Source organism: Piliocolobus tephrosceles, chromosome 19, assembly GCF_002776525.5.
Source record: "Piliocolobus tephrosceles isolate RC106 chromosome 19, ASM277652v3, whole genome shotgun sequence".
NCBI lineage: Eukaryota > Metazoa > Chordata > Mammalia > Primates > Cercopithecidae > Piliocolobus > Piliocolobus tephrosceles.
In genome coordinates, this window is record NC_045452.1 from 28,552,707 (window position 1) to 28,572,748 (window position 20,042).

Here is a 20,042-nt window from a genome sequence, read left to right on the forward strand (position 1 = left end):
CGCTTGGAACCAGCATTTGAGCGGTGGGGACTCCGGAGAGAGTGCCGCCGTCCCAGAGCCCTCCTGTGCAGTGCACGGCCGCGAGAACCGTGGGGGGTGCCTGACTTGGCATGGAGTTTGGAACTAACACACCTCTTGTCTCTTCTCCCCCTGCTTTTTAAGAACCGAGGAGCAGACGGCTCAGCAGCCCCCAAAAGGGCAGGCCCAGGCCAGCAATGGAGCAGGTACACCCTGGTGGGCAGGTGGACAGGCGGGCGGGCAGGTGGGTGCATGTCACCTGCTGGTTCCGCAGGCCCAGGTTAACAATGGAGCAGGTACCCCTAGCAGGCGGGCAGGCGGCAGGTGCTGGTTCTGTGCCCAGGCACCTGCTGGCATCCGGGAATCTCCTCCTGTCAGAACTGGGTTAGTGTCTCTGAGGCAAAGTGATGAGTCACCATAGTCATCATCGCAAATTTCTAGTCACTCAACTAAAGCGTGATTGTGTGTTCTTCAGGGAATACGCTCGTTCTCTGTTTCAGCCTTGCCCCACGGAACGGTGATGTGAGAGCCGCACTGGTCACTGCCGCTGCCCTGGTGCCTCCCCGAAGGGGACCAAGTGGGCAGTGGGGCCATGGTTGGCTGTGAGTGGGGAGTGAGGGGCCACGTGCCCTTTTTTCTCGCTCCTCGTCCTCCATCCCTGAGTGCCTGTTCTTTATCTTGCCCCACACCCTGCAGGCAGCTGACACAGTTCCCTGTACCTGGGGGTCAGCAAACTCCAGCCCCCGCCTGTCTTCACAGATTTAAATGATTTCATTTCATCACATGAGAACATTATGTAAACCTGAAATTTCAGTCCATAAATAAAGTCCACGGGAACACAGCTGGGCCGGTTCGCTGACAGCTGGGACGAGTGTGCTGATCTCGCCTGGACCCTCCCCTTAAAAACTCTGCCAGGCTACAGTGGGGGTCGGAAGAAGCCACAGCTTCCGCATCCTCCCTGCCCGGGTGGCCTAGGGGTGCACAGACTTCAGCCCCCTTGGCCTGTGGCTCTTGAACCTCTGCCCTGAGCCCGCAGCCCCCGGATATGGTGACCACAGGCCCTCTGGTCCCAGGGCCCAAAACTGTGGCAAGGCAGCACCCACTGCAGGCGGCTCCTCACTGGCCTTCTGAAGGGAGGGACTGGCCTGTACCCCTGAACCCCCGTTCCGAGGGATTCTTCCGGTTTTCCGCGATGGAGGCTGCTTTTTAGAGGTCTTCGCTTTTTGCAAACAGTGCTGGTCATCAGCACAGCATCACCATGCGCTCACCTGGGCTGGCTGCACTTGCCGGGCACCCCCAGCCCAGAGCACAGCCTCCTGCCTTGCCGTCCATTGGCTGACGCCCAGGATAGGCAGGGCTGGGGCAGTGACCCCTCCAGCTACTTTCTGACAACCCGGAGGTAGAAAGGGGGTTTGATGCAGACCACTGAGGTGGGCCGAGCAGCCTGGATGGACGGGCTGCCCTCTGATGAGAGCCCAGGGCAGGCAGAGAGCTGGGGACAGGGCATGGAAAGCAGAGAGAGCCCGCACTGAGGTCTTCATGGCCGGGGCAGCTCTGCTCTGTGCCGGTTGGTTTGCACTTGTGTCTTCAGAGGACTGAGCCCTTCAGAGTCCCTTGTACAGGGCCCCTTCATTTCCCTGCCCCACCCCCAAGCATTCCTTGTGCACCTGCCGGCCGCGCCCTTGCAGTGAGGCCCCTGCCTGCCCTGAGATCCCGGGACCGACCCCGGAACAGGCTGTGCAGCCCTGCTGTGCCCTCACCAGGCCCCTGCCCCCTGCAGAGCGCCGGAGCCAGGGGCTGTCCTCACGCCTGCAGAAGTGGTTCTACGAGCGGTTCGGGGAGTACGTGGAGGACTTCCGGTTCCAGCCCGAGGAGAACACCGTGGAGACGGAGGAACCCCTGAGCGCCCGCAGGTAGGGGTTCGCCGAGCCTGGGGCTGCCTGTGCATTAGGGACCCCAGTCCCCGGGCTGAGGCTTCAGCGGGTGGGCCAGCCTTTATCACCATGGGCCGAAGCTGTCCATGAGGCTGCCGAGAGCAGCTGGAGGCTCCACTGTGTCCGGTCTTCTGGAGGCCACGCCTGGCAGGGGCTCGCGAGGCCCGCTTAGGTGCAGCAGAGCTGTGCGCGCCCACTCTGCTCTCAGCCGTGGCTTGTGACAGTTATAGGGGGACTCGGGGGGCTCAGCCCACTGCCCGGGGCCTTCCTTGGCTCTTGAGTCCTTTCAGTAAACCTTGGCTCCCCTGCCAGGCGCTGCCATGGGCCCTGGGGATCCCGACAGAGCAAGGCCAGCGAAGGCCCTGCCCTTGAGGACTTCTGTTCTGAGGACACAGGCAGGAGACGAGGGGACGATTTTGTTGGCGAGTCGCCCCCACCTTCCTAACTTGGGGAGTGGCACTGAGGGCCATCCCGGTGCCCCCTGCTGTGCTGAGCCACCATGCAGGGCCGTTCTGTGCACTCAAGGGGCCCCAGGCTGTTGAGATGCCCTCCTTAGCCCCTGCAGAGCCAGCGCAACTGGGCAGTGGGGACTGCAGAGCCGGTGGATGCGTTAACCCTGGGCTCCCATCTCTCCCCTTCTCTCTTAGGTTAACTGAGAATATGAGACGGCTCAGTGAGTACCCGCGGCTCTGCGTGGCGCCCACGGTGCCCAGTGTGGGTGGGGCCCATGGCAGTGGGGACTCTGGGATTCTGAGCCAAACTGACTCTCCAGGGAGACGTGGTTAGGGGGCCTCCTGCCCACAGTGCTGACCACTGCGGTCTGCTCTGTCCCCAGAGCGTGGTGCCAAGCCTGTCACTAACTTTGTGAAGAACCTCTCTGCCTTATCCGACTGGTACTCCGTCTACACGTCTGCCATCGCCTTCACCGTGAGTGGGTCCTCCAGTGGCCGAGCAGGGTGGGTGGGACGTGCCTGCCAGCATTCGTCACGGGATCAGGCACCTTCTGGGGTGGGAGATAGCCCCCAGGTGGCGCTTCTTCGGGCCCCAGGGACATGCTCCTTTCTCCTTCTGTAAAGTGGGTTCAGTGATGTCGGCGCCAGCCAGGGGGTGGCTTCAAGGATCAAAGACGATGGGCGTGGCCCGGGACTAGCCTGCACGGCTCCCTGGACAGGGCTGTGGTGCAGCCTCGTCCCCCAGGGTGCCCTCGGGAAAGTCCTCTTGGCACTCACCATGCGGTGCAGTGGCCACACTGCTGAGGTCCGGAGTACCTGGTGCTGGGGCCAGGGGCACCTCACAAGGGCACAGCAGCGCAAGGGGCCCAGCCCCGTCCCCTGTGAGCCATGAGTCCTGAGGGATTGGAGGACGCCGGGGCCCACATTGCCGGGGTCTTGGGGAAAGGGGCCCAGCCACCCTGCCTGGAACGGCCCTGCAGCGGCTGCACCTGCCCTGCAGAGACTTGCCACCTATGTCTCAGTACTTGGTCCTCCGGGGGATGCCCCGACCCGGGGTGGAGACTGTGCCTCCAGCACAAGGAGGATGCAGGCAGCCCACCCACCTGCTGGGGGCTCCAGGCCAGAGAGGAGAGGCCTCCACAGCCTGGCACTGTCCAGGGCTCCTGAAGGCGGCACTGCGCTGCCGAGCGAGCTCCTTGGGAGAAGTCCCCAGATGGCCTCAGCCTGGGTTAGGCTCTCCAGGAAAGTCCTTGAAACCCGTGGCCCTCTGCCTGCCCCAGGCACTTACCGCCCACCTGGGACACGGGCACTTTGTACACTCACAGATGAAGGCTGGGTGCTGGGGCCACTGGCTCCACCCTGGCCCTGGAAGGCCTCTTCTCATGCCACCCCTCACAGATACTTTGCGATGGGAGGCCTTTGCTGCCCGGGGTCCCACACGCCCCTGTGCCATGTCTGTTGTCACTAAGAGATGAGCCCAAGCTTTGGACCTGCCTTCCAGGCCTCACCTCCGTCCTCTGCCCTGTCTGCACATCTACTCTTTGTCCCGGGCTCTGTACTGGGCACAGATGGTGCCTGGCATGAAGGTGGCCCTGGGCATGCACCTGGCTCGCCCTCAGCAGTGCTTGGCCGCCTTGCCCAGCCAGGCTGAGTCCTGGTGATGCCCCAAGTCTGGAGCGTAGGAGCCACACCGGGGCGAGCGGGATCCCTGTGTGGAATCAGCCGCCCTCTTCTGTCCCCAGGACACGCTTCTCCCTGCGTGGCTCCTCGCTTCTGCTGGCAGCTCTTAAACTAGGGAAGCAGCCCTTCCTCCGGCTTCCCCATCAGACGTGCCCTCGTCCCTGAGTGTCTGGAGAGCCGGGGGGTGGCCTGGTCTCCCCACTGGGGCCGCCTGGTTGCGGGAGGTGGGAGGGATGGGCCTTGTCCTGATCCCAGCTGTCAGGAGGTCTAACGCCCCGTCTCCCACCTGCAGGTGTACATGAATGCCGTGTGGCACGGCTGGGCCATCCCGTTGTTCTTATTTCTAGCAATTCTGAGGTTATCCCTCAATTACCTCATCGCCAGGTAGGTGAGCCGGTTTGTCGCAGCCGCTTTATCCCACTACGTGTGTGGCTGTGCTGTCTCCCTGCGTCTCACACAACCGTGACCCCAGCTGGGTATGTCGTGCACTGATGTTTCAGGGGTGGCCCCCTGACAGGCTAGAGAGACCCCCAGGCAGGGTGGCTCCCTGGTTTGCTAGAGATGGTAGTGGGAAGTTCCCAAATCCCCCAGCACCTCTTTCCATGGGCGAGCAGCAGAGCCAAAGCCGTTCCTGCACCTACCTGAGCATCGCAGGGGACGTCTTCGCAACCTCAGTGGGTGGGTGAAGCAAGCAGGGCTGCACAGCCCAGAAGGTTCCTGCTGGCTGCCTGTTGGAGATTAGCCTGCTGGGGAGGAGCTGGACTGGGAATGAGTTAAACAGTCGCCTGCAGGCAGCCCGCCCGTGTGACCGACACGTTAGCCCCGGCCTGAGTCAGGGCCCTCGCATCACTCCTTCTACCCCTCTGAGCACTCCCTCCCTGTGGAGGCTGAGGGGGCTCTGGGAAGCCCACGCCCTGTCCTGGTCCTTCTTAGCCTACCGTTACCCCCGGAGTGAACTTCAGCCTGTGCCGGGGCCGAGGGAGGAGCTGCGATGCCATTCTTTGACTTGGCCATTCAAATGTTCGCACTTTTATGCAGCAGTGTTTCCAGATGGTTCTCTGTGCCTGCCCCAGTTGGCTCATTTGAAAACGTTTTTTGTAGAAATCACTTAAATACTCTGGAAGGTGTCATTGGCACCCAGCATTGGGGCGGGACCCCTTTGGCTGGTGGATGTTGAAGGGCCGCCCTTCCCGACACCTCTGGCCGCTGTTAAATCTGTCCCCTCTGCCCAGAAGGGCCCCAAGACAGGGGTTGGTGAGGCTGATAGTTGTCTGCTCTTACAGCAGGGGCTTCTGGGGGCCCTTTTCTCCCCATTAGGCAGCAAAGAAGGACCTAGAAGGACAAAGAAGGGCCCCCTCCAAGGCCAGCTGGGCATGTAGGTCCGGTGATTCGATGCCATCCCCTGACTCAGGTGGCACTGTCATAAAGGTGTGTGTGTTTTTTGTTCACCAGGGGCTGGCGGATACAGTGGAGCATCGTGCCGGAAGTGTCTGAGCCCATGGTAAGTCCCTGGAGGGTGCACAGTCTCCTCCGACCGTCTCTGTCACACCAGGCCTCTCAGCCTGTGGGCTCCTCCCGGGGAAGCCTCTGGATGAGGCCATGTGGTCATCCCCCGGGAGCCCTGCCCTGGCCCCGAAGAGGAGGGGAAGAGGAGGTCAGCCCCTCCCTAGCCCCAAGCCCTGGGAGGGTGCGTGCCCGGCCCCGCTTGCTAGGCCAGGCTTGGCTGTGCAAGAGGCAGACTGCGTGGCCCTGGCCTGTCCTAGCTGAGGCTTCCCAGCTAGGATGTGATGTGGCAGGGGTGGGGGACATTGAGGGGCTGCTGTAGCCCCCGCAACCTCCCCAGGTAGGGCGGTGAGCAGCGGGCTGGACAAGCGGACCTGTTCCCATCTGAGATGCAAGAGCCCACCTCTCGGAGTTTGCAGCGAGCCGAGATCCCGCCACTGCACTCCTGCCTGGGCGACAGAGCAAGACTCTGTCTCAAAAAAACAAAACGAGGCCGGGCGCGGTGGCTCAAGCCTGTAATCCCAGCACTTTGGGAGGCCGAGACGGGTGGATCACGAGGTCAGGAGATCGAGACCATCCTGGCTAACAAGGTGAAACGCCGTCTCTACTAAAAAATACAAAAAACTAGCCAGGCGAGGTGGCGGGCGCCTGTAGTCCCAGCTACTCGGGAGGCTGAGGCAGGAGAATGGCGTGAACCCGGGAGGCAGAGCTTGCAGTGAGCCGAGATCCGGCCACAGCACTCCAGCCTGGGCGACAGAGCAAGACTCCGTCTCAAAAAAAAAAAAAAAAAAACAAACAAAAAAAAACAAAACGACCCACCTCTGGCCCACTGCCTAACTTTGTAAATAAAGTTTTATTGGCCATAGACACACCCATTCATTTACACACCGCTGCGGCTGCTTTTGCACAACGGTTGAGTAGCCGACAGACCACATGGCCCTGGAAGCCAAAAATATTTACTACCTGGCCCTTTACAGAAGTTTGCTCTAGAGGGAGACCTCGGCCCATGGGGCAAGACCACTGGGCACGGGCAGAAGGGAGGCCTCGGCACCTCCACAGGCCTAGTTGGATGTCTCAGTGCCTGTTTCTTACATGGAGCAGCAGGGGTCAGGAGAAGTGCCTGGAGGAGGCGGGCTGTTGCTCGCCCAGCACTGGGACCCGGGAGACCTTAGGAGTCTCTTAATGGGAGATAAGCAGGACCAGGGCTCCCATTGGCTGGGCCTCAGTTTCCCTGCGTAAGTCGGGGAGGACAGCTGTGAAGGTGAACTGTGAAGCAGAGCCTCTGCTCAGCCATTGCAGGGGCAGCTCTGCCCCACTCCTGTTGTGCACCCAGAGTGAGGGGCACAGGGTGAGATGTCACCGTCAACCCAGAGGGGTGTCCTCCTGGTGCCGGGTCCCCAAGGGATGTCCCGTCCCCTCTGGCCGTGTGGGGACAGCAGAGTCCCTGGGGCTGGGAGGGCTCCACACTGTTTTGTCAGTTTTGTCAGTAGTTTTTCTGAACTGTTAAATTTCAGTGGAAAATTCTCTTTCCCCTTTGACTGAAGGAACCTCCAAAGGAAGACCTGACTGTGTCTGAGAAGTTCCAGCTGGTGCTGGATGTTGCTCAGAAAGCCCAGGTACTGCCACGGGCGCCAGCCAGGGGTGTCTCTGCGCCGGCCAGGGGTGTCTCTGCACCGGCCAGGGGTGTCTCTGCGCTGGCCAGGGATGTGTGTCTCTGCCGGCCTCAGCTGCTGCCCGGGGAGGGCCGTGTGTGACACTGCAGGCCCGGTTTGCCTGCTGTCAGCTGACCTGTAGTCACCCTGCCCTTGGTTGGTCATTACAGCAGCTCTGGTGGGTGGGGAAGGGGCCTCCTGATTCAGCCTCTGCGGATGGTGGGCCAGGGCCTGGGTGCAGCCCCGCTCCGTCCCCCCAGGGGAGTCCCTGGCCAGGGTTGAGTGCCCCTGGGAAGGACTCAGGCCTGGGTCTGCTATTGCTGTGAGCATGGTCACCTCTGCCCTAGACCAGAGCTGCGCCTTCCCCGGCCTTGGAGCAGCTGGGCAGGACCACAGGGCTCTGGGTGACCTCAGGGCTACCCAACCTGGAGGCCCTCCTGGCGTCGCGGTGTGACTGACAGCCCAGGCACGGGGGCTGCTGTAATCGCTGTTTCTCCTTCATGCAGAACCTTTTCGGCAAGATGGCTGACATCCTGGAGAAGATCAAGAAGTAAGTCCCGCCCCCCACCCCAGGCCCGGCAGTGCCCGCCTGGCCTGAGCCTCCCGTCTCCTTCCAGCTTGTTCATGTGGGTCCAGCCGGAGATCACACAGAAGCTGTATGTGGCGCTCTGGGCTGCCTTCCTGGCCTCCTGCTTCTTCCCCTACCGCCTGGTGGGGCTCACCGTGGGTAAGGAGATGTGCCTGTGGCCTGTAGCTTCAGGAGGGGGGACACAAGTGTCTGTGTGCCAGCAGTGTCTGCCAGGTGTCTGCAAGAACCGTTCAGCTCACCTGGCGATCCTTCCTCTGCTTTTTGTCACAAACGTTTCAATTTGGGAGGAGTGAAGCCTGTCCGAGATCGAGGGACACGGTGATTGTTTCTTAAATCAAGAAACTCTCCGATTCCAAGGCCCCCGTGTCTCCTGCCAAGTGGGAGGAGTTAGAAGACCCAAGACCCAGGATAGCAGGCCCTGGGGGTGTCAGGGAGTTGCCCTGGGCAGGACACACCTCTGGGGGGCGCCCGTGGGCTCAGGGGTGACAGTCGGGGAGGCTGGGATCCTGGTTTGATGTGCGGGGAGGTTGGTTGTAGCTGATGAGTTTGGTAACATCACATGAAGCCAAGGGTCACATCCACCAAAACACTCATCTCATCCACTAAAACACTCATCTGCAGAGCTGGCCGTGGGGAAGGAGGGCAGCTGGTGGCGAGGACCAGGCTGTGCCGGGAGGTGGGTGGGGTGTGGCGGCCCCTCCTCACCCCGGGAGGCACCCGTCCACTGCTGCCCAGTGTGCTCTCTTCCCTCCTTTCTCTTTTCTTTTTTCTTGCTTCCCTCTTTTCTCTTTCTGTTTCTCTTTGTTTTTTTCTCTCTCTTTCTGTTTTTTTTTTTTTTTTTTTTGAGACAGAGTGTCACTCTGTTGCCCAGGCTGGAGTGCAGTGGCACGATCTTGGCTCACTGCAACCTCTGCCTCCTGGGTTCAAGTGATTCTCCTGCCTCAGCCTCCCAAGTACCTGGGACTACAGGCACACACCACCACACCCGGCTAATTTTTTTTGTATTTTTAGTAGAAACGGGGTTTCACCTTATTGGCCAGGCTAGTCTTGAACTCCTGACCTCAGGCGATCTGCCTGCCTCGGCCTCCCAAAGTGCTGGGATTATAGGCGTGAGCCACTGTGCCTGGTCTCCCTTCCCTTCCCCTCCTCTCCCCTCCCCTCCCCTCCCCTCCCCTCCCCTCCCCTCCCCTCCCTTCTCCTTCCCTCTCTTTTCCTCAATAACAGCGATCCAGTGTCTGACATGGCCGCACACTGGTATGTGGGAGCGAGGCCGCCAGGGTCCTTTTCTTGAAGGGGCAGGTGGGCCCAAGCAGGACAGTGTGCGCGGTTGTGGGAGCTGCAAAGCCAGGGGTGGGGAGAGCTCCGTGCTGGAGTCAGGGGTCAGACCCTGGCCCCTCAGCAGTCTGGGCTTGGCATGCCACTTAGAGGAGCAGTGGGACACTGTGTCTGTGTGGAAGAGGAGATGCCCCCGCCGCTCCCCAGCCACCCCTGTGCCGCTCCTCCGCTGCTTTTCTGAATGCCTTTGTCGTAACGCCAGCCTGACCCTAGCCCTGACCCAGCGTAACTGCTGGTGGGAGGACAGGCCTCTGGACGCAGCAGGGCTGAGCTCTCCAGCGGCAGCTCACTGTGGCCATCAGGTGGCATCACCAGGAGTAGGCAGAGCCAGATTTGATCAGACCCTTCCCCCAACAATGCCCTGGAGCCCCTCTGGCTAGCACCCAGGACTCTAGGCTCATGAGTGGGTAGGTGACCGCCATGACCTCCTGTTGGATCCCTGGGCCTGGGTCCAGGTGCCGAGGCTCCAGAGCTGCAGTGCACTTGGAGCCTGGGCAGCTCCAGGGCAGGCCGCCCTCCACGGGGAGCCTGGGGGTATGCACCTGGGTCTTGGTGTCCTGAATTTGCCCTGCGGCCTTTTTTTTTTTCGAGATGGAGTCTCACTCTGTCTCACCCGGCTGGAGGCAGTGGCACGATCTCAGCTCACTGCAACCTCCGCCCCCGGGGTTTAAGTGATTCTCCTGCCTCAGCCTCAGGAGTAGCTGGGATTACAGGGGCGCATCACCACACTCAGCTAATTTTTGTATTTTTAATGGTTTCACCATGTTGGCCAGGCTGGTCTCAAACCCCTGACCTCGTGATCTGCCTGTCTCGGCCTCCCAAAGTGCTGGGATTACAGGCATGAGCCACCCCACCCGGCCCCTGCTTTCCTTTTTTGTGACAGCCAGTGTGGTTTGGGTTCTTGCAACCACACTGAGATCACTACTGCCACTGGGCAGCGCTGACCCTGCCAGATGTGGGCCAAGGTGGCATTCCTGGCTCCTCAGTGCCCACGTGTCCTTTTGTAGTGCTGACAAGAGACCTCAGCTTAGAGGGGCAGAGGCTGCCTGCACCAAGCAAGGATGGCCCCAGCTGGGACTTGGGCTCTCTTGAGCTGAGCTGTCTCTCACGGGTCGGGCACCACGTGGAGGGAGACCGGGGAGCTCAGTCCAGTCAGCCAAGAGGGTGGTCCTGGCTCTGCCCCCCCTACACCTAGCATCTTTCAAAAATCAGTAAGTTGTCCGGCCGTGGTGGCTCACACCTGTAGTCCCAGTACTTTGGGAGGCTGAGGCGGGTGAATCGCTTGAGGTCAAGAATTCGAGACCAGCTCGGCCAACATGGTGAAACCCCATCTCTACCAAAAATACAAAATTTTTAACCGGGTGTGGTGGTAGGCGCCCAGCTACTTGAGAGACTGGGGCAGGAGAATCGCTTGAACCCGGGAGGTTGCAGTGAGCTGAGATCGAGCCACTGCACTCCAGCCTGGGCAACAGAGCAAAGACTCTGTCTCAAAAAAAGAATCAACAAGTTGAGAATTGGGGTCAAAAAGTCTGACTTGATTGATGAATTTATGTGAAAATGTCCTACAAAGGCAAAAAATGAAACAAGGCACGGCTTTATCAATCCCCTTATAGCACAGCTAGTACATGGAACTCAGACCCTGGGCCCCTGCAGGGAGGGCCTGCCACGTCTGGTCTGGTCTGGTGGGCCGGGCACTGTGGGCAGCGAGACAGCCCCCAGCACTGGGAGGGGCACCTGCAGAGACCGGAACTCCTGACAGCTTTCGCTGCCCAGAGGGGTGCGTTAGGAGGTGTGTGGGGGCCGGCCCCACCTCCCATCCCTGCGTCTGTTGCCAGGTGGGGTCCTGGGGTGCAGCCAGGCCCTGCTCTTCTGAGGTCGTGCTTTGTAGGGGGACTGACCGTGGTTGTGTCAGGTGACAGTGCCAGAGAGAAAACGGAGCTGGCGGAGGGGAGCCTGTGAGGGCGTGGCTGGGAGCCGTCTGAGCAGGTGGTTGTGGGAGGCCGTCTGAGCAGGGCTGGGCCGGGCCTGGGGGGGCACCCAGGTGAAGGAGGGCAGGTGGGAGGGGGGTTGGAGACGGATTGCCATGGAGGGACCTCAGATTGGGTGCCTGTTGTGGGGAATCGGGGCAGAGGAGGCACAGTCCTGCAGTGTTTCAGGTGGCTTGAGAACTGCCCGGAGCCGGGCAGAGTTGGAGAGAGAAGTAAGGGGCATGGGATGGGGGGTCCTAGCAGAGCTGAGGGGTCTTAGTGGGAGCGGGTGGGGCGCTGGCAGTGGGGCCCTCGACTGTGGTGGAGACTGTGCAGCTGGAATGGGCACGAGGGGAGCGAGGCTGGGGGCGTCCAGGGTGAGGACTGAGCGAGCCGCCGGACTCTCACATCCAGACTCAGGGTGGAGGGTGCCAATCTAGGAGGCGTGAGGTGCTGCACCGTCACCCTGAGTAGGTCTTAAGTGGGTCTTTAGTGGATCTGGCCTATTCGGAGGGCAGAACCACCAGTTTGCAGGTGGGCGGGACGGGGGTCAGGGAGGGCCTTGAAGGGATGCTGGGAACATTCCCTGAACTACTGGGCAGGTAATGGTGCCCTTGAGTGCCAAGCGGAAGGTGGGGAGGAGCCCACTGGGAAGGGGCATAGTCATTGCGTGATTCTGGGGCGGGAAGATGTGTGAGTGCAGGGGAAGGCTGGCCGTAGGTCTGAACGTGCAGGGCGCGGCCCTTGCCTGTGGCTGAGGCTGCAGCTGGATGGGGCCCCAGGGGAGTGAGGCTGGGGGCGTCCAGGGTGAGGACTGAGCGAGGAGCCGGACTCTCACATCCAGGCTCAGAGCGGAAGGTGCCAATCTGGGAGGCGGGAGGTGGTGGAACCATCACCCTGAGTAGACTGGCACAGCTGCAGGGCTCTAGATGGAGCGGGCTGAGTCCCCTGCCCTCAGGGCTCTGTGGTGAACAGCCTGTGTCCCCTGCTCTCAGGACTCTATGCTGGTATCAAGTTCTTCCTCATCGATTTCATCTTTAAACGCTGCCCGAGGCTGCGGGCCAAGTACGACACGCCCTACATCATCTGGAGGAGCCTGCCCACCGACCCGCAGCTCAAGGAGCGCTCCAGTGCTGCCGTCGCGCGCAGGGTGAGCCCGGCCCCCCGCTGCGGGGTAGGGGGATGGGGGGCCACGAAGCCGGGCATCCCCAGGCCCACAGTGCTGTGTTCCCCTCCGGCTCATTTAGAGGCTGTTTATTCAATTTTATGGAGTCCTTAAAATGTGAGGGGTTTTTTTTCCCGTTACCACTGCGGTTTCTGAGGCCCATCCAGCCCCTGCCAAGCCCAAGGCAACACTTGGGGACTGGCCATGGCGACTGAGAGCCAGCGGGCCTGGGAGTGGCCCCTCCATGGAGGTGCCCGGCCCCTGCCATCCCTGACAGGTGAGGCTCTGGCACTGAGACCAGGCAGCTGGAGAAGGGCCCCCTTGGAGCCACAGGCTGGCACTGGGCCATATTCATTCAGTCACAGGCCCTCCAGGTGTCCGGCACAGTGTCCCAGCCAGGACCATGGGGAAGGAGTGGGCCTCGGTGCTCTCCTCCCGGTGTTCCAGATGAGTTGGGAGGGTTGCTGGGCTCTCCCCGCCGAGGTGAGGTGGCCCTGCCTGGAAGGAGCCGCGCTGGGCCAGAGGGGCCTGGGGAATGTCTTCCCGAATTCGGATTCCAGCTTGGGGGAGGGTGTGCGTGTGGCCAGCGCCTCTGGGTGCTGCGGGCGTGGGCAGTGGGCCTGACCTCGATGCTGTTTGCCATTGGCAGCTGCAGACGACCTCATCACGGAGCTATGTGCCCAGCGCGCCGGCCGGCCTGGGTAAAGAGGAGGACGCCGGCCGCTTCCACAGCACCAAGAAGGGCAATTTCCACGAAATCTTCAACCTGACGGAAAACGAGCGGCCGCTGGCAGGTGTGTGTGCCGTGAGCCTGAGGCCGGGCCCTGCACAGGCACAGACTGAAGGCCCGTTGGGGGTGCTGTGGGTCCAGGAGGGGGTTGCCCTATGACAGGCCAGAGGAGCCCTGGGGACGGCATTCACATCCCACTGCCCCAGGACCCCAGGAGGCAGTGCAGGAGCCGGGGGTCATGAGGACTCTGTGGGCTCCAGAGGAGGAGGGCGTGTCCGTGGGGAGAGCCACCCACGCTGTAGCACTCCCCTGAGAGCAGACATGCAGGTGGCCCGCTGGGGACAGACTCCAGGGCGAGGCGTCAGGGCCTGCGGGGCGCTGGCAGGGGGTCTGCCCCAGGTTCCATCGTGTCTGGAGAAACAAGAGCCGCCAAGGGAGAGGTGACTCAGGAGCCTGGGGATATGTCACCCTTCCTGGGGACAGGTCAGCCTTCCCAAAGGGACCTCCTGTTAAACTAAACCGGGCAGCCCGAGGTGTGTGCTGAGTGGCTGCAGAGGCAGCTGCAGAGAACTGAGTTTCGTCCTCTGCTAAGCCCTGGCCCTGCCAGTCTTCGTGGAGGTGGCGTCCTGGCCACACTGTCACTTCTGTTGCTCCCTGCTCTGCCTGGCTGCTTTCACTTTAAAAACGCTGCCAGTGCCTGGTGAAGAGGAAACATCTGTTTTCCACCCTCCGGGGCCACCTCACTCTTGCCAGCGTGCCTTCCTCTCGCGGTGGGTGTGACGTGAGCGCAGTGGGTGGATGTCAGGATCTGAGAGTCAGGACTCCCGGGTCCCAGTGTCAGGTCAGAGGCTGGCTCTTTCCAGTGGAAAGCGTGACGGGCCTTCTCCCATTAGTGTGCGAGAACGGCTGGCGCTGCTGCCTGATCAACAGGGACCGGAAGATGCCCACGGACTACATCAGGAACGGGGTGCTCTACGTCACGGAGAAGTGAGTGCGGCCGTGGGGCCCTGTGTGGCTGCAGGGGAGGGGGCACATGAGGGGTTACCTGGGCCCTGGGATGGCGCGGCTGGCCCAGTGCAGGTTTTCCCGAGTGGCGGCCCTGGCCTCTCCCACGCTCTGCTCTTGCCGACTGTCTGGGCTCCCAGGGGAAAAGTGTTGCCTCCAAGCCGGACGCGGCCTGTGCCGCACTGCTGTCCTCCCTCAGGCCGCCGGGGATGCTGTCTCCTCTGGGGCCCAAGCAGTTCATGGGGACCAGGGGCAGAGTCTCCCAAGGAGGGGACTGAGGCCCCTAGCTAGTACTGAGGCCCTGGGTCCGTGTTGCTGTCTGCGACGCAGTAGCCAGAAGAGGACTTTGACTCTTGCTACACTCCAAACCCCCAAAACCCCAGATGTGGGAGTGCGAGAGCTGGCCTGGGGATGGGGTCTACTCTTGGTCTTGCCTGGCCCTCGGCCACCCCGTACCCTACACCTGTAGCAGTGGCCAAGGCCCCGCCTCCCCTCTGCTTCTTGCAGAGGAGGTGACCTGGAGCTAGGGCTCCGGGACGCCTGTGTCACTCGCTGGGAATCCCAGGGGAATGGGAATCTCATTCCCAGCGTCCTGGGAACGGCAGTCTTAGGTTTCACACAGAGCAGTGGCTGTGAGTGTCTCACAGAGCGGTGGCCATGAGTGTGTCACACAGAACGGTGGCTTTGAGTGTCTCACACAGAATGGTGGCCGTGTCTCACACAGAGCAGTGGCCGTGTCTCACACAGAGCAGTGGCCGTGAGTGTCTCACACAGCAGTGGCTGTGTGTGTGTCACACGTGCTGTGTCTGGTGGGAAGGGAGCGTCTCTGTTCATCCCACTGGGGGCTGAGGGCGGCCGCGGGAGGCCCCACCTGCTGGGAGCGCGCTGTGGCTCAAGAGCCAGGCGACGCCTCTGTCCTTTTCCCTTCCAGTTACTTGTGCTTCGAAAGCTCCAAATCCGGGTCCTCAAAGAGGAACAAAGTCATCAAGCTGGTGGACATCACGGACATCCAGAAGGTTGGTGGACCCACCCACCCCCACCAACCCCGTGTTTTCTTCGTCACCTGACAGAGGCTGGCGAGGCTTTCCATGTAGACCTCTGCCAGCCTCTGTCAGCATCGGGACACCGTGGCCACGCTGGCCGGCCATGGTCCGTGTCCTTGACTTGAGTCCCCGCGTCCCTGTGGGTCAGCGCCTGCCCTGGGTCCTCTTGCCTGGACCTGTGTCTCCAAGTGGAGGGGCTGGGTTGGAGCCCATGAGGTCAGGCGCCCACACCCTGCTCTGGCTACTGTGTTCCCCCCCCCGTTATCTGGGACCCTCCCCACAAAGAAAAGCACAGGGGCTCTGAGCTCGTGCCTCGGAGGCAGGTTTTCAGGTGAGAGCTCAGGTGGTCGCACCCGCTCTGGGCGTTTTCTCAGCATTTGACCGTCACATGGAAGGAGCAGGTGGGCGTGGCCACAGGTGCCTGTGGTCCCTTGTTCTCTGGGACAGGGGAGGCTCAGTGAGGCACTGGCAGGCACACTCGGCCAGGGTGGTCAGGGCCCGCAGCTCCCTCCCAGCTCCGAGCGTCCTGGGCGTGTCTGCACCGGCACGGGGGCACTGTCGCCCCATGGCAGCTGTGGGTGATCTCTCCCATCCGGCTCTGGAAAAAAGTGTGCAGTCAGGTGACCAGAAGGGGTGAGTTCAGGGCTGGGGTCCTCTCAGCCTGCCTCTTGGGTTTGGCAGTGCTGACAGATGGCCCTCTGGTGCCAGGCCCTGAGAGCGAGTTCTGGGGCCCAGTGCCCACCGTCAGCCTCCTCGGGCCTGCTTGTCTCCGACCTTCCTCAGGCCAACTGCCCGGAGGTCTGGGATGGGGTGGGACGGCCCCTTTCCAGGTCTGGTGTCTCGGCCACAAAGTGAGGAGGTGCCCACAGGTCCTTACCCTCTGTTGCTCGGAAGTCCTGGGTGCCCGTGGGCCCTGCCGCCTGTATGCCCAGTGGAGGAGGATGCCCTGGGCCTGCGGAGGCCTGTGGTGACAGCCACGCTTGCCCTTTCAGTACAAGGTCCTGTCTGTCCTCCCGGGCTCAGGCATGGGGATCGCCGTGTCAACACCATCCACTCAGAAAGTAAGTGCCGGGCGGGGGCCGCCCGGGGTCAGTGTGGGCCCAGGGGCCTGGCTCTGAGCAACCCTGGGACCAGCGTGGGGCAGACAGCCAGAGGTTCGTTTGGGCAGCGGGGTCAGAAAGCCACCCCCTCCGTCGCAGCAGCCAGAGCCTGGGGCTGCGTGCAGGTTGAGTTGGAAATCTTGCTGGGGCCATCGAGTCATGCGACAGACAGGGATGCTGGGCATGGGCGGCCCCCGCCTCAGAGACTCAGGAGGAGAGAGGCACGGGGCTGGAGCCTGGCTCCGGGTGGTGGGGGACGCCTGTCTTTTGCACCCAGACCCATGTGACTGCGTGCTGGCCTGGGGCTGGTCTTGGACTTCGTCTTGGTCCTGGTCCTGGCACCAGCCTGGCTGTGCCATGCTCACTGGTGGCATTCCTTCCCTGCCAGCCGCTCGTGTTTGGTGCCATGGTGCACAGGGATGAGGCCTTCGAGACCATTCTCAGCCAGTATATCAAGATCACCTCAGCGGCAGCGTCTGGCGGGGACAGCTAGTATTGACTTGCCTGGGACGTTGCTGGAATTTTTTTTTTTTTTTTTTTTAACAATTTGGTAGTGGAAGCAATTGGACATCCTCATGAGCTTTTGCAATAATTCTCCTGGACCTGTGGTTCTATTGTGTTGGCCTCTGCATTTTATCGACCATGAAGGGGCCAGGGCTCACAGGGCTGGGGGCGCGTCTCTCCCACAGGGCGCGTCAGGCGCCTCTGAGGGCCACCTGCAGACTGGGGAAGGGGGCAGAGGCCCTCGGGGGCCTGTGGAGAGGACGCACAGGACCCCCGGCCCCGCCCTTCTCCGTGCCAGCCTGGACAGAGAAACCTCTCGCAACCTTGTGTCCCGCTCTCCAGAGGCTGGAAGCTCGTCCACCACCAAAGCCATAGCTGAAGAGTGTGGGGCCCTTCCTCCTGGGGACAGAAAGATGTCATCAAGGAGGGACATGGGGGCCTTTCACCAACCACCGAGAAGCAGGCCTGGCAGTCCTCCTTCCTCTTACACGAGGCCCTCTTGAGGTGTTTGTCCTTGGCGCGGGGCTGGAGCCGGGAGCCTGTCCCTGTCCCCGCCTGTGCTCCACGGGAGCAGCGAAAGTGAGAAGGGCCCACCCGCACTTGCCCTCAGTGTCTTTCGTGGCGCCTTCCTTGCCGGCCTCCGAGGCGCTCAGCACCGCGTCTGTAAGGGCCCGCCTGCCGCTCTCAGCCTGACACGCCAGCCAGGAGGCCCGTCGTCGGTGACCAGTAAGGGCACGGGATGGTGCAGGTAAAAGCACATCTTTCTCACACCGTGCTCTCTGGAAGGCCCAGGAGAACATCTGTGAAGGCCGTTGGAGGTGCTCTGAGCACCGTGGCGTGTCTGGCACCTGGTCTCCAGGCTGCAGTTGCCTGGGTTGGTTGGGGAAGGGAGTGGGCAGGAGTGTTCCGGGTCCATGGTGGCCCAGGCTGCAGCGCCTGTGGGCCACGCCAGAGGCTCTCTGGCAGCCGCTGTGCTTCAGGGAACAACCGTGAGCCGAGCCGAGAGGCTCGGGCCCGCACTGCCTGCAGCCGACATGTGACAGTGTTTCCTCCCCTGCGTGCCCAGCAAGTGCCAGTCCGGGCACAGATCCTCCCAGCCCCCGCCCCGCCCCAGGGAAGTCTGGGCTTCCCGGGAACAAGGTGGCATTTGTGGAGGGAGCACCCGCAGGCCTGGTTTGCTGGGGCCGCCTGCACTGGGCGAAGGGAGGGAAAGGCGGCCTGGGCCTCCTGGCAGGAGGTGGCCACCCCGCGGCCTGCGCGTTGCTGGGGCAGATCCTCAGCTCCCTCAGCTTGTCCTGAGTCCCTTGGGTGTCGTTGAGATTGTTGTTTTTTGAAGAAACAGAAGATTCTATTTTTTACAGAGAGCAAGCTGTTTTTCTTATTTTTGTATCATTTTTCAGATGTAATTTTTACCTTTGCTCCGATCCTCATTTGCTGGTGTGGGTGAGGGATCCGGCGGCACGGGCTGGTTTCACGCCCTTCACGAGGGGCTGCAGGGTCACACGCTGGTGCCGGGGGTGCTTTTGGGGGAGTCACGCCGATCACCAGATTAAGCACATGTCCTGTCCCGGGCGGTGGAGCGGAGCCCTCTTGGCCTGTGGGCCGCGTGGACGGCGGCGGCAGGATGACCGCATGGCAGCCTTTCCCGAATGGGGCAGAACCTGCTCGGAGCCAGGGGTCTGGCCCTGTAGGGGACCAGCTGTCTTGGTGCACCAGGGGCGGGGGACACGCCCCAGTGACCCCCCCCCCTCGGCGCCTGGGGCAACACAGGGTGGGCACCGACCCACCCCAGGGACGGCTGCAGAGGCCGTGCCCACAGACCACGGTCACCCCTCTCTCCCCAGGGCCCGGCCGTCCCCAAGGGTGGGTCTGGGGCCTCGGGGCCAGTGAGCGCCTCTTCTCAGGTGCTGGGATCCGGTCCCCAAACACAGTGGGAGGGGTCCCTGGGGCAGATGAGGCTTCTTCACCAGAGTCGGGTGGTTTAGTTCGAGTCCCTTCTGTGGAGAAAGGGAGATGAAAACTGACCACAGGCCAGGTGTGGCTGCAGCCCCCCAGGGAGGGCTGCGTTCGGGGAGCGGGGGGAGGGGGAGGGCCACAGTTGGCTCTGCTGCCAGCACAGGTCCTTCCTGGAAGTCCTCGGGAGCGGAGCACAGACTGGCACAGGCTCTGGGCTCCCCGTGGAGAGAAGCTGTAGTTTTTACCAAATTGTGTACATCTGGGCAGATGTTTAATTTCTATGACTAATCCCTGAACTAGATGAATGTTAAATTTTTTATGTCTGAAGCCTGAGTCTATTTTGGATCTGTAAATAATCATTACCAGTGTGACTTTTGTTCAACAAAAGGATTGTACTGTATTAAGAACTGATGAAAAAAAATTATCCTGTAACATTTTTTTAAGAAAACTTTGTTTGTTTAAAGAAAAAGTCTTGTATAAATTATAATTTTTATTTAAATAAACCTAAAATGCTTTGTGCTAAGGCTCAGGGCTGTCTGCCTCCTTGGCAGGGCCACACGCATTGCAGGCGGCCTGAACCACCTGGGCCACCAACCCCAGGCCCTCAGTGCCCGCTGCTCCCTGGGGCCCCACGGCTGCTGGCGGCAGGGTGTTCGGGTACTGATGCAGCCTGAGTGACGGCTGTGGGGTGAGGTGGGGCTGAGAAGCAGTCCTGTTGGATGTGGGCATTGGAGGCTGGGAGCAGGAGGCAGGGCCTGAGTTCCAGAAGACAGGAGGCCAGGTGGCGAGGGACGCGGCCTGCAGGGAGGGTACCCAGGGCTGGCACAGGACGAAGTGGGGGAGGGGGAGGCAGGCAGCGCCTTGGGGTCAGGGTGCGTGTGGGCTTTGGTCCCTCTCCACTGTGGTGTCCTGGCTGCCTGGGGCTCCTGGACAGAGGGCTTTCCAGCAACACTTGGGGCTTGGTGCATCCAGATGCTGATACCAGACACAGAAGGGTACAAGGACCTGTCTGGCTTTTGAAACCCCTGGAGTTGGGCATAGGCCTGTGCCAGGTGCACCTGGTGCTGCCTAGCCTCCTGCACCTCAAGCCCACAGGAGCCCCCTAGGAGGCAGAGACCTCCCCAGGTTACACAGCGAGGGAGCTGGAGCCAGGAGGAAACCAGGTCTAGTGGGCCACACCACCCTAAGGGGCACAGCTTTAGAAAGTAGGACATATGCATACTCCATTGACATAGCCAGCCAGCCACTGATCCATCCATCTGTCCGTCCATCCGTCCGTCTGTCCATTCATCCATCCATCTACCCACCCACCCACCCATTCATCCATGTATCCACCCACCCACCTATTCATCCATCCATCCATCCATCCATCCATCTATCCATCCATCCACCCGCCCACCCATTCATCC

At 61.4% G+C, this 20,042-nt stretch overlaps 1 protein-coding gene across 6 annotated transcripts in view; it reads left to right on the plus strand.

The window, feature by feature from the left end:
• GRAMD4 (GRAM domain containing 4) overlaps window positions 1–19,158 on the plus strand; it is an 88,699-nt gene extending 69,541 nt beyond the window's left edge. For all 6 annotated transcript variants that reach the window (XM_023221713.2, XM_023221712.3, XM_023221710.3 and 3 more), the window contains 15 exons: window positions 163–224; window positions 1,799–1,931; window positions 2,600–2,625; window positions 2,788–2,879; window positions 4,377–4,468; window positions 5,537–5,585; window positions 7,132–7,203; window positions 7,746–7,789; window positions 7,857–7,966; window positions 12,126–12,280; window positions 12,945–13,089; window positions 13,919–14,012; window positions 14,962–15,046; window positions 16,066–16,134; window positions 16,562–19,158. In XM_023221713.2, coding sequence (XP_023077481.1) covers window positions 163–224; window positions 1,799–1,931; window positions 2,600–2,625; window positions 2,788–2,879; window positions 4,377–4,468; window positions 5,537–5,585; window positions 7,132–7,203; window positions 7,746–7,789; window positions 7,857–7,966; window positions 12,126–12,280; window positions 12,945–13,089; window positions 13,919–14,012; window positions 14,962–15,046; window positions 16,066–16,134; window positions 16,562–16,666 — 1,333 coding nt within the window. In that variant the 3' untranslated portion in view covers window positions 16,667–19,158. The remainder of the gene's footprint in view (window positions 1–162; window positions 225–1,798; window positions 1,932–2,599; window positions 2,626–2,787; window positions 2,880–4,376; window positions 4,469–5,536; window positions 5,586–7,131; window positions 7,204–7,745; window positions 7,790–7,856; window positions 7,967–12,125; window positions 12,281–12,944; window positions 13,090–13,918; window positions 14,013–14,961; window positions 15,047–16,065; window positions 16,135–16,561) is intronic.
• The last annotated feature ends 884 nt before the right edge of the window (window positions 19,159–20,042 follow it).